The sequence below is a fragment of the Oncorhynchus nerka genome, unplaced genomic scaffold (genome assembly GCF_034236695.1).
Source record: "Oncorhynchus nerka isolate Pitt River unplaced genomic scaffold, Oner_Uvic_2.0 unplaced_scaffold_1010, whole genome shotgun sequence".
Taxonomy (NCBI): domain Eukaryota; kingdom Metazoa; phylum Chordata; class Actinopteri; order Salmoniformes; family Salmonidae; genus Oncorhynchus; species Oncorhynchus nerka.
This window is the reverse complement of record NW_027040289.1, coordinates 217,739-231,968: the sequence shown is the minus strand read 5'-3', so window position 1 is coordinate 231,968 and position 14,230 is coordinate 217,739. Positions and strand designations below refer to the sequence as shown.

At 43.8% G+C, this 14,230-nt stretch overlaps 1 protein-coding gene across 1 annotated transcript; it reads left to right on the top strand.

Annotated features, from left to right (window-relative positions):
* Positions 1-10,208: 10,208 nt before the first annotated feature.
* LOC135570249 (serine/threonine-protein phosphatase with EF-hands 1-like) lies at positions 10,209-13,928 on the top strand (the record flags this gene model as incomplete). Its single annotated transcript, XM_065016364.1, has 5 exons — positions 10,209-10,351; positions 11,816-11,922; positions 13,109-13,272; positions 13,372-13,456; positions 13,591-13,928. Coding segments are annotated over 5 exons (699 nt in total), but the record flags the coding sequence as incomplete, so codon positions are not given.
* Between the last annotated feature and the right edge of the window lie 302 nt (positions 13,929-14,230).

The window sequence follows — 14,230 nt, the reverse complement described above, 5'->3', positions numbered from 1 at the left end:
TCTATAAGATATATGATGGCTAGCAGACAACAGGACTAGCTCTATAAGATATCTGATAGCTGCAGACAACATGACTAGCTCTATAAGATATATGATAGCTGAACAACATGACTAGCTCTATAAGATATATGATGGCTAGCAGACAACAGGACTAGCTCTATAAGATATATGATGGCTAGCAGACAACAGGACTAGCTCTATAAGATATATGAGTAGCTGAACCAACAGATAGCTCTATAAGATATATGATGGCTAGCGAACAGGACTAGCTCTATAAGATATATGATGGCTAGCAGACAACAGGACTAGCTCTATAAGATATATGATGGCTAGCAGACAACATGACTAGCTCTATAAGATATATGATGGCTAGCAGACAGGACTAGCTCTATAAGATATATGATGGCTTCAACAGACAGCATGACTAGCTCTATAAAATATATGATGGCTAGCAGACAACAGGACTAGCTCTATAAGATATATGATGGCTAGCAGACAGCAGGACTAGCTCTATAAGATATATGATGGCTGTCAGAAAACAGGACTATAAAGCTCTATAAAAGATATATGATATAGCTCTATAAGATATATGATGCTGGCAGACAACAGGACTAGCTCTATAAGATATATGATGGCTAGCAGACAACAAGACTAGCTCTATAAGATATATGATGGCTAGCAGACAACAGGACTAGCTCTATAAGATATACTATAAAATATATGATGGCTAGCAGACAACAGGACTAGCTCTATAAGATATATGATGGCTAGCAGACAACAGGACTAGCTCTATAAGATATATGATGGCTAGCAGACAACAGGACTAGCTCTATAAGATATATGATGGCTAGCAGACAACATGACTAGCTCTATAAGATATATGATGGCTAGCAGACAACAGGACTAGCTCTATAAGATATATGATGGCTAGCAGACAACAGACTAGCTCTATAAGATATATGATGGCTAGCAGACAACAGGACTAGCTCTATAAGATATATGATGGCTAGCAGACAACAGGACTAGTTCTATAAGATATATGATGGCTAGCAGACAACAGGACTAGCTCTATAAGATATATGATGGCTATGACAACATGACTAGCTCTATAAGATATATGATGGCTAGCAGACAACAGGACTAGCTCTATAAGATATATGATGGCTAGTGCAGACAACAGGACTAGCTCTATAAGATATATTATGGCTAGCAGACAACAGGACTAGCTCTATAAGATATATGATGGCTAGCAGACAACAGGACTAGCTCTATAAGATATATGATGGCTGGCAGACAACAGGACTAGCTCTATAAGATATATGATGGCTAGCAGACAACAGGACTAGCTCGATATATTATATAGCTCTATAAGATATATGATGGCTAGCAGACAACATGACTAGCTCTATAAGATATGATGGCTAGCAGACAACAGGATTAGCTCTATAAGATATATGATGGCTAGCAGACAACAGGACTAGCTCTATAAGATATATGATGGCTAGCAGACAACAGGACTAGCCTATACATATATGATGGCTAGCAGACAACATGACTAGCTCTATAAGATATATGATGGCTAGCAGACAACAGGACTAGCTCTATAAGATATATGATGGCTAGCAGACAACAGGACTAGCTCTATAAGATATATGATGGCTGGCAGACAACAGAACTAGCTTCTATAAGATATATGATGGCTAGCAGACAACAGGACTAGCTCTATAAGATATACTAGCAGACAACAGGACTAGCTCATAAGATATATGATGGCTAGCAGACAACATGACTAGCTCTATAAGATATATGATGGCTAGCAGACAACAGGACTAGCTCTATAAGATATATGATGGCTAGCAGACAACAGGACAGCTCTATAAGACTAGCAACATGACTAGCTCTATAAGATATATGATGGCTATCAGACAAACAGGACTAGCTCTATAAGATATATGATGGCTAGCAGACAACAGGACTAGCTCTATAAGATATATGATGGCTAGCAGACAACAGGACTAGCTCTATAAGATATATTATAGACAACAGGACTAGCTCTATAAGATATATGATGGCTAGCAGACAACAAGACTAGCTCTATAAGATATGATGGCTAGCAGACAACAGGACTAGCTCTATAAGATATATGATGGCTAGCAGACAACAGGACTAGCTCTATAAGATATATGATGGCTAGCAGACAACAGGACTAGCTCTATAAGATATATGATGGCTAGCAGACAACAGGACTAGCTCTATAAGATATATGATGGCTAGCAGACAACAGGACTAGCTCTATAAGATATATGATGGCTAGCAGACAACAGGACTAGCTCTATAATATATGATGGCTAGCAGACAACAGGACTAGCTCTATAAGATATATGATGGCTAGCAGACAACAGGACTAGCTCTATAAGATATATGATGGCTAGCAGACAACAGGACTAGCTCTATAAGATATATGATGGCTAGCAGACAACATGACTAGCTCTATAAGATATATGATGGCTAGCAGACAACATGACTAGCTCTATAAGATATATGATGGCTAGCAGACAACAGGACTAGCTCTATAAGATATATGATGGCTAGCAGACAACATGACTAGCTCTATAAGATATATGATGGCTAGCAGACAACAGGACTAGCTCTATAAGATATATGATGGCTAGCAGACAACAGGACTAGCTCTATAAGATATATGATGGCTAGCAGACAACAGGACTAGCTCTATAAGATATATGATGGCTAGCAGACAACAGGACTAGCTCTATAAGATATATGATGGCTAGCAGACAACAGGACTAGCTCTATAAGATATATGATGGCTAGCAGACAACAGGACTAGCTCTATAAGATATATGATGGCTAGCAGACAACAGGACTAGCTCTATAAGATATATGATGGCTAGCAGACAACAGGACTAGCTCTATAAGATATATGATGGCTAGCAGATATATGATGGCTAGCAGACAACAGGACTAGCTCTATAAGATATATGATGGCTAGCAGACAACAGGACTAGCTCTATAAGATATATGATGGCTGGCAGACAACCTTAGGACTAGCTCTATAAGATATATGATGGCTAGGACAACAGGACTAGCTCTATAAGATATATGATGGCTAGCAGACAACAGGACTAGCTCTATAAGATATATGATGGCTAGCAGACAACAGGACTAGCTCTATAAGATATATGATGGCTAGCAGACAACAGGACTAGCTCTATAAGATATATGATGGCTAGCAGACAACAGGACTAGCTCTATAAGATATATGATGGCTAGCAGACAACAAGACTAGCTCTATAAGATATATGATGGCTAGCAGACAACATGACTAGCTCTATAAGATATATGATGGCTAGCAGACAACAGGACTAGCTCTATAAGATATATGATGGCTAGCAGACAACAGGACTAGCTCTATAAGATATATGATGGCTATAAGATATATGATGGCTAGCAGACAACAGGACTAGCTCTATAAGATATATGATGGCTAACAACAGGACTAGCTCTATAAGATATATGATGGCTAGCAGACAACAGGACTAGCTCTATAAGATATATGATGGCTAGCAGACAACAGGACTAGCTCTATAAGATATATGATGGCTAGCAGACAACAGGACTAGCTCTATAAGATATATGATGGCTAGCAGACAACAGGACTAGCTCTATAAGATATATGATGGCTAGCAGACAACAGGACTAGCTCTATAAGATATATGATGGCTAGCAGACAACAGGACTAGCTCTATAAGATATATGATGGCTAGCAGACAACAGGACTAGCTCTATAAGATATATGATGGCTAGCAGACAACATGACTAGCTCTATAAGATATATGATGGCTAGCAGACAACAGGACTAGCTCTATAAGATATATGATGGCTAGCAGACAACAGGACTAGCTCTATAAGATATATGATGGCTAGCAGACAACAGGACTAGCTCTATAAGATATATGATGGCTAGCAGACAACAGGACTAGCTCTATAAGATATATGATGGCTAGCAGACAACAGGACTAGCTCTATAAGATATATAAGATATATGATGCTAGCAGACAACAGGACTAGCTCTATAAGATATATGATGGCTAGCAGACAACAGGACTAGCTCTATAAGATATATGATGGCTAGCAGACAACAGGACTAGCTCTATAAGATATATGATGGCTAGCAGACAACAGGACTAGCTCTATAAGATATATGATGGCTAGCAGACAACAGGACTAGCTCTATAAGATATATGATGGCTAGCAGACAACAGGACTAGCTCTATAAGATATATGATGGCTAGCAGACAACAGGACTAGCTCTATAAGATATATGATGGCTAGCAGACAACAGGACTAGCTATAAGATATATGATGGCTAGCAGACAACAGGACTATCTATAAGATATATGATGGCTAGCAACAGGACTAGCTCTATAAGATATATGATGGCTAGCAGACAACAGGACTAGCTCTATAAGATATATGATGGCTAGCAGACAACAGGACTAGCTCTATAAGATATATGATGGCTAGCAGACAACATGACTAGCTCTATAAGATATATGATGGCTAGCAGACAACAGGACTAGCTCTATAAGATATATGATGGCTAGCAGACAACAGGACTAGCTCTATAAGATATATGATGGCTAGCAGACAACAGGACTAGCTCTATAAGATATATGATGGCTAGCAGACAACAGGACTAGCTCTATAAGATATATGATGGCTAGCAGACAACAGGACTAGCTCTATAAGATATATGATGGCTAGCAGACAACAGGACTAGCTCTATAAGATATATGATGGCTAGCAGACAACAGGACTAGCTCTATAAGATATATGATGGCTAGCAGACAACAGGACTAGCTCTATAAGATATATGATGGCTATAGCTCTATAAGATATATGATGGCTAGCAGACAACAGGACTAGCTCTATAAGATATATGATGGCTAGCAGACAACAGGACTAGCTCTATAAGATATATGATGGCTAGCAGACAACATGACTAGCTCTATAAGATATATGATGGCTAGCAGACAACAGGACTAGCTCTATAAGATATATGATGGCTAGCAGACAACAGGACTAGCTCTATAAGATATATGATGGCTAGCAGACAACAGGACTAGCTCTATAAGATATATGATGGCTAGCAGACAACAGGACTAGCTCTATAAGATATATGATGGCTAGCAGACAACAGGACTAGCTCTATAAGATATATGATGGCTAGCAGACAACAGGACTAGCTCTATAAGATATATGATGGCTAGCAGACAACAGGACTAGCTCTATAAGATATATGATGGCTAGCAGACAACAGGACTAGCTCTATAAGATATATGATGGCTAGCAGACAACAGGACTAGCTCTATAAGATATATGATGGCTAGCAGACAACAGGACTAGCTCTATAAGATATATGATGGCTACAGACAACAGGACTAGCTCTATAAGATATATGATGGCTAGCAGACAACAGGACTAGCTCTATAAGATATATGATGGCTAGCAGACAACAGGACTAGCTCTATAAGATATATGATGGCTAGCAGACAACAGGACTAGCTCTATAAGATATATGATGGCTAGCAGACAACAGGACTAGCTCTATAAGATATATGATGGCTAGCAGACAACAGGACTAGCTCTATAAGATATATGATGGCTAGCAGACAACAGGACTAGCTCTATAAGATATATGATGGCTAGCAGACAACAGGACTAGCTCTATAAGATATATGATGGCTAGCAGACAACAGGACTAGCTCTATAAGATATATGATGGCTAGCAGACAACAGGACTAGCTCTATAAGATATATGATGGCTAGCAGACAACAAGACTAGCTCTATAAGATATATGATGGCTAGCAGACAACAGGACTAGCTCTATAAGATATATGATGGCTAGCAGACAACATGACTAGCTCTATAAGATATATGATGGCTAGCAGACAACAGGACTAGCTCTATAAGATATATGATGGCTAGCAGACAACAGGACTAGCTCTATAAGATATATGATGGCTAGCAGACAACAGGACTAGCTCTATAAGATATATGATGGCTAGCAGACAACAGGACTAGCTCTATAAGATATATGATGGCTAGCAGACAACAGGACTAGCTCTATAAGATATATGATGGCTAGCAGACAACAGGACTAGCTCTATAAGATATATGATGGCTAGCAGACAACAGGACTAGCTCTATAAGATATATGATGGCTAGCAGACAACAGGACTAGCTCTATAAGATATATGATGGCTAGCAGACAACAGGACTAGCTCTATAAGATATATGATGGCTAGCAGACAACAGGACTAGCTCTATAAGATATATGATGGCTAGCAGACAACAGGACTAGCTCTATAAGATATATGATGGCTAGCAGACAACAGGACTAGCTCTATAAGATATATGATGGCTAGCAGACAACAGGACTAGCTCTATAAGATATATGATGGCTAGCAGACAACAGGACTAGCTCTATAAGATATATGATGGCTAGCAGACAACAGGACTAGCTCTATAAGATATATGATGGCTAGCAGACAACAGGACTAGCTCTATAAGATATATGATGGCTAGCAGACAACAGGACTAGCTCTATAAGATATATGATGGCTAGCAGACAACAGGACTAGCTCTATAAGATATATGATGGCTAGCAGACAACATGACTAGCTCTATAAGATATATGATGGCTAGCAGACAACAGGACTAGCTCTATAAGATATATGATGGCTAGCAGACAACAGGACTAGCTCTATAAGATATATTATGGCTAGCAGACAACAGGACTAGCTCTATAAGATATATGATGGCTAGCAGACAACAGGACTAGCTCTATAAGATATATGATGGCTAGCAGACAACAGGACTAGCTCTATAAGATATATGATGGCTATAGACAACATGACTAGCTCTATAAGATATATGATGGCTAGCAGACAACAGGACTAGCTCTATAAGATATATGATGGCTAGCAGACAACAGGACTAGCTCTATAAGATATATGATGGCTAGCAGACAACAGGACTAGCTCTATAAGATATATGATGGCTAGCAGACAACAGGACTAGCTCTATAAGATATATGATGGCTAGCAGACAACAGGACTAGCTCTATAAGATATATGATGGCTAGCAGACAACAGGACTAGCTCTATAAGATATATGATGGCTAGCAGACAACAGGACTAGCTCTATAAGATATATGATGGCTAGCAGACAACAGGACTAGCTCTATAAGATATATGATGGCTAGCAGACAACATGACTAGCTCTATAAGATATATGATGGCTAGCAGACAACATGACTAGCTCTATAAGATATATGATGGCTAGCAGACAACAGGACTAGCTCTATAAGATATATGATGGCTATACAACATGACTAGCTCTATAAGATATATGATGGCTAGCAGACAACAGGACTAGCTCTATAAGATATATGATGGCTAGCAGACAACAGGACTAGCTCTATAAGATATATGATGGCTAGCAGACAACAGGACTAGCTCTATAAGATATATGATGGCTAGCAGACAACATGACTAGCTCTATAAGATATAGCTCTATAAGCTCTATAAGATATGATGGCTAGCAGACAACAGGACTAGCTCTATAAGATATATGATGGCTAGCAGACAACAGGACTAGCTCTATAAGATATATGATGGCTAGCAGACAACATGACTAGCTCTATAAGATATATGATGGCTAGCAGACAACAGGACTAGCTCTATAAGATATATGATGGCTAGCAGACAACAGGACTAGCTCTATAAGATATATGATGGCTAGCAGACAACAGGACTAGCTCTATAAGATATATGATGGCTAGCAGACAACAGGACTAGCTCTATAAGATATATGATGGCTAGCAGACAACAGGACTAGCTCTATAAGATATATGATGGCTAGCAGACAACAGGACTAGCTCTATAAGATATATGATGGCTAGCAGACAACAGGACTAGCTCTATAAGATATATGATGGCTAGCAGACAACAAGACTAGCTCTATAAGATATATGATGGCTAGCAGACAACAGGACTAGCTCTATAAGATATATGATGGCTAGCAGACAACAGGACTAGCTCTATAAGATATATGATGGCTAGCAGACAACAGGACTAGCTCTATAAGATATATGATGGCTAGCAGACAACAGGACTAGCTCTATAAGATATATGATGGCTAGCAGACAACAGGACTAGCTCTATAAGATATATGATGGCTAGCAGACAACAGGACTAGCTCTATAAGATATATGATGGCTAGCAGACAACAGGACTAGCTCTATAAGATATATGATGGCTAGCAGACAACAGGACTAGCTCTATAAGATATATGATGGCTAGCAGACAACAGGACTAGCTCTATAAGATATATGATGGCTAGCAGACAACATGACTAGCTCTATAAGATATATGATGGCTAGCAGACAACAGGACTAGCTCTATAAGATATATGATGGCTAGCAGACAACAGGACTAGCTCTATAAGATATATGATGGCTAGCAGACAACAGGACTAGCTCTATAAGATATATGATGGCTAAGACAACAGGACTAGCTCTATAAGATATATGATGGCTAGCAGACAACAGGACTAGCTCTATAAGATATATGATGGCTAGCAGACAACAGGACTAGCTCTATAAGATATATGATGGCTAGCAGACAACAGGACTAGCTCTATAAGATATATGATGGCTAGCAGACAACATGACTAGCTCTATAAGATATATGATGGCTAGCAGACAACAAGACTAGCTCTATAAGATATATGATGGCTAGCAGACAACAGGACTAGCTCTATAAGATATATGATGGCTATCAGACAACAGGACTAGCTCTATAAGATATATGATGGCTATCAGACAACGGGACTAGCTCTATAAGATATATGATGGCTAGCAGACAACAGGACTAGCTCTATAAGATATATGATGGCTAGCAGACAACAGGACTAGCTCTATAAGATATATGATGGCTAGCAGACAACATGACTAGCTCTATAAGATATATGATGGCTAGCAGACAACAGGACTAGCTCTATAAGATATATGATGGCTAGCAGACAACATGACTAGCTCTATAAGATATATGATGGCTAGCAGACAACAGGACTAGCTCTATAAGATATATGATGGCTAGCAGACAACAGGACTAGCTCTATAAGATATATGATGGCTAGCAGACAACAGGACTAGCTCTATAAGATATATGATGGCTAGCAGACAACAGGACTAGCTCTATAAGATATATGATGGCTAGCAGACAACAGGACTAGCTCTATAAGATATATGATGGCTAGCAGACAACATGACTAGCTCTATAAGATATATGATGGCTAGCAGACAACAAGACTAGCTCTATAAGATATATGATGGCTAGCAGACAACAGGACTAGCTCTATAAGATATACTATAAGATATATGATGGCTAGCAGACAACAGGACTAGCTCTATAAGATATATGATGGCTAGCAGACAACAGGACTAGCTCTATAAGATATACTATAAGATATATGATGGCTAGCAGACAACAGGACTAGCTCTATAAGATATATGATGGCTAGCAGACAACAGGACTAGCTCTATAAGATATATGATGGCTAGCAGACAACAGGACTAGCTCTATAAGATATATGATGGCTAGCAGACAACAGGACTAGCTCTATAAGATATATGATGGCTAGCAGACAACAGGACTAGCTCTATAAGATATATGATGGCTAGCAGACAACAGGACTAGCTCTATAAGATATATGATGGCTAGCAGACAACAGGACTAGCTCTATAAGATATATGATGGCTAGCAGACAACATGACTAGCTCTATAAGATATATGATGGCTAGCAGACAACAAGACTAGCTCTATAAGATATATTATGGCTAGCAGACAACAGGACTAGCTCTATAAGATATATGATGGCTAGCAGACAACAGGACTAGCTCTATAAGATATATGATGGCTATCAGACAACAGGACTAGCTCTATAAGATATATGATGGCTAGCAGACAACAGGACTAGCTCTATAAGATATATGATGGCTAGCAGACAACGGGACTAGCTCTATAAGATATATGATAATCAATGTGTCTGTGTCTGGGTCCCCCCCATGGCTAGTAGACCACCTGATTCTATAAGATCTAAGTGTATTTTGTTCTTTCAGGTGATCACCATTTTCTCTGCGTCTAACTACTATGAGGAGGGTAGTAACCGTGGAGCCTACATTAAACTGGGCAGAGAGCTGGTCCCTCGCTTCTTCCAGTACCAGGTCAGCAGGAATACCAGGAAACTCACCCTGACTCAGAGGTAGGGGCTGGGGTGGAGGTGGAGGTAGGGGCTGGGGTGGAGGTAGGGACTGGGGTGGAGGGAGGGACTGGGGTGGAGGTAGGGGCTGGAGGTGGAGGTAGGGACTGGGGTGGAGGTAGGGACTGGGGTGGAGGGGGGCTAGGGACTGGGGTGGAGGTAGGGGCTGGGGTGGAGGTAGGGGCTGGGGTGGAGGTAGGGGCTGGAGGTGGAGGTAGGGGTTGGAGGTGGAGGTAGGGGCTGGAGGTGGAGGTAGGGGCTGGTGTGGCGGTGGAGGTAGGGGGTGGAGGTGGAGGTAGGGGCTGGGGTGGAGGTAGTGGCTGGGGTGGAGGTGGAGGTAGGGGCTGGCGCTGAAGGTGGAGGTAGGGGCTGGAGGTGGAGGTAGGGGCTGGGGTGTAGGTGGAGGTAGGGGGTGGAGGTGGAGTTAGGGGCTGGGGTGGAGTTAGGGGCTGGGGTGGAGTTAGGGGCTGGGGTGGAGGTGGAGGTAGGGGCTGGGGTGGAGGTGGAGGTAGGGGCTGGGGTGGAGGTGGAGTTAGGGGCTGGGGTGGAGTTAGGGGCTGGGGTGGAGTTAGGGGCTGGGGTGGAGGTGGAGGTAGGGGCTGGGGTGGAGGTGGAGTTAGGGGCTGGGGTGGAGGTAGGGGCTGGGGTGGAGGTGGAGTTAGGGGCTGGGGTAGAGATAGGGGCTGGGGTGGAGGTAGGGGCTGGGGTAGAGGTAGGGGCTTGGGTGGAGGTGGAGGTAGGGGCTGGGGTGGAGGTAGGGGCTGGAGGTGGAGGTAGGGGCTGGAGGTGGAGGTAGGGGGTGGTGGTAGAGGTGGAGCTAGGGGGTGGAGGTGGAGGTAGGGGGTGGAGGTAGAGGTGGAGCTAGGGGTGGAGGTGGAGCTAGGGGTGGAGGTGGAGCTAGGGGTTGGAGGTGGGCTAGGGGTGGAGGTGGAGGTAGGGGCTGGGGTGGAGGTAGGGGCTGAGGTGGAGGTGGGGGTGGAGGTGGAGGTAGGGGCTGGGGTGGAGGTGGAGTTAGGGGCTGGGGTGGAGTTAGGGGCTGGGGTGGAGGTAGGGGCTGGGGTGGAGGTAGGGGCTGGGGTGGAGGTGGGGGTTAGGGGTGGGGTGGAGGTAGGGGCTGGGGTGGAGGTGGAGTTAGGGGCTGGGGTAGAGATAGGGGCTGGGGTGGAGGTAGGGGCTGGGGTAGAGGTAGGGGCTTGGGTGGAGGTGGAGGTAGGGGCTGGGGTGGAGGTAGGGGCTGGGGGTGGAGGTAGGGGCTGGAGGTGGAGGTAGGGGCTGGAGGTGGAGGTAGAGGTGGAGCTAGGGGTGGAGGTGGAGGTAGGGGTGGAGGTAGAGGTGGAGCTAGGGGTGGAGGTGGAGCTAGGGGTGGAGGTGGAGGTAGGGGCTGGGGGATCACGGTTCTTACTGGTCTCTACATACAGAACGTGACAATGACCTGCTTATTGTGTGTGTGTGTCCGTCCGTCCGCAGGGTGAATGTGGCAGAGGGTTCGGCTGTAAGGGCTGTACAGGAGAAGCTGTTTTCCCACCGCTCAGAACTCATGGCTGCCTTTCAGCAGTATGACACAAGTAACAGTGGTAAGATATTTTGGCAATAACACCCACACACTGCTTGCCAGCTGTTAAAGAACACCCCAAACTCCTATGACATAGTCATGTTCTGAAATGTGTAGCCACCTGCCATAAAGATCACCTGGAACGCGCCCATCATTGTGTATCATTAGTGACTCTGTGCTGGGTCTGTTCCAGGCTGTACCTCTATCAGTGAGTTAGTCTGTCTGTTCCAGGCTGTACCTCTATCAGTGAGTTAGTCTGTCTGTTCCAGGCTGTACCTCTATCAGTGAGTTAGACTGTCTGTTCCAGGCTGTATCTCTGTCTATCAGTGAGTTAGACTGTCGGTTCCAGGCTGTGACCTCTGTCTATCTCTGTCAGTGAGTTAGTCTGTCTGTTCCAGGCTGTATCTCTGTCAGTGAGTTAGACTGTCTGTTCCAGGCTGTATCTCTGTCAGTGAGTTAGTCTGTCTGTTCCAGGCTGTATCTCTGTCTGTCAGTGAGTTAGTCTGTCTGTTCCAGGCTGTACCTCTGTCTGTCAGTGAGTTAGACTGTCTGTTCCAGGCTGTACCTCTATCAGTAAGTTAGACTGTCTGTTCCAGGCTGTACCTCTATCAGTGAGTTAGACTGTCTGTTCCAGGCTGTACCTCTATCAGTGAGTTAGTCTGTCTGTTCCAGGCTGTACCTCTATCAGTGAGTTAGACTGTCTGTTCCAGGCTGTATCTCTGTCAGTGAGTTAGACTGTCTGTTCCAGGCTGTATCTCTGTCAGTGAGTTAGACTGTCTGTTCCAGGCTGTATCTCTGTCAGTGAGTTAGACTGTCTGTTCCAGGCTGTATCTCTGTCTGTCAGTGAGTTAGACTGTCTGTTCCAGGCTGTATCTCTGTCTGTCAGTGAGTTAGACTGTCTGTTCCAGGCTGTATCTCTGTCTGTCAGTGAGTTAGACTGTCTGTTCCAGGCTGTATCTCTGTCAGTGAGTTAGACTGTCTGTTCCAGGCTGTATCTCTGTCAGTGAGTTAGACTGTCTGTTCCAGGCTGTATCTCTGTCTGTCAGTGAGTTAGACTGTCTGTTCCAGGCTGTATCTTTATCTGTCTGTTCCAGGCTGTATCTCTGTCAGTGAGTTAGACTGTCTGTTCCAGGCTGTATCTCTGCCAGTGAGTTAGACTGTCTGTTCCAGGCTGTATCTCTGCCAGTGAGTTAGACTGTCTGTTCCAGGCTGTATCTCTGTCAGTGAGTGGGCCCTGGTGGTGGAGTCAGTTGTGAGACTGGACCTGCCCTGGAGGACTCTGCGCCCGCGCCTGGCACGGCTGGCACCAGATGGCAGCATCGACTACCAGTCCTGCTTCGAGGACATGGGCCCGGGACAACCCATACCCCAGGTCAGAACCAGGAAGAGACTGATCGATACATTGGTTGATTTCATTTGGCAATCAATAAAGCTGCTCCTTTCACAAAATCTCCCTCTGTGTTTTGTTCAGGTCACTCCAAACTTGGCTGAAACTCTTTACAGGTATCGAACAGACCTTGAGATTATCTTCAACATCATGGACAAAGACCACTCTGGTACACGTTACTCTGAATGACTATTACAGCTCATACGCCTGCTAGTTCACATCATGCTACATTAACCATTAGCTTGTTAGACAGAAAACCTTTTTAGTATTCCTTAGTTTCTCTCACTGTCTCTCCCCATCCAGGTCAGATATCCATCGAGGAGTTCCGTCAGACCTGGCATCTGTTTAGTGCTCACCTAGGTGTGGAGGTGGATGACCGGGCCATAGATGAACTGGCTAAGAGTATAGACTTCAACAAGGATGGTAGCATCGACTTCAACGAGTTCCTAGAGGCCTTCAGGGTGGTGCACAAACTGGATGTTAAGGAGCATCAGCAGGGCTGAGAGAAACCTTGTTGTTGTGCTGAAGACTCACATTAGCTACCCGGGCAATGACTTGGCTTTAGCTCAGTGAGCCAACACTGGCAGCAGGGCTGAGAGAACTACAAAGACAGGCAGCTAGGCTGAGAGAACTACAAAGACAAGCAGCTAGGTTGAGAGAACTACAAAGACCAGCAGCTAGGTTGAGAGAATTACAAGACCAGCGGCTAGGCTGAGAGAACTACAAAGACCAGCAGCTAGGCTGAGAGAACTACAAAGACAAGCAGCTAGGCTGAGAGAACTACAAAGACCAGCAGCTAGGTTGAGAGAATTACCAAGACCAGCGGCTAGGCTGAGAGAACTACAAAGACCAGCAGCTAGGCTGAGAGAACTACAAAGACCAGCAGCTAGGCTGAGAGAACTACAAAGACCAGCAGCTAGGCTGAGCTTACAAAGACCAGCGG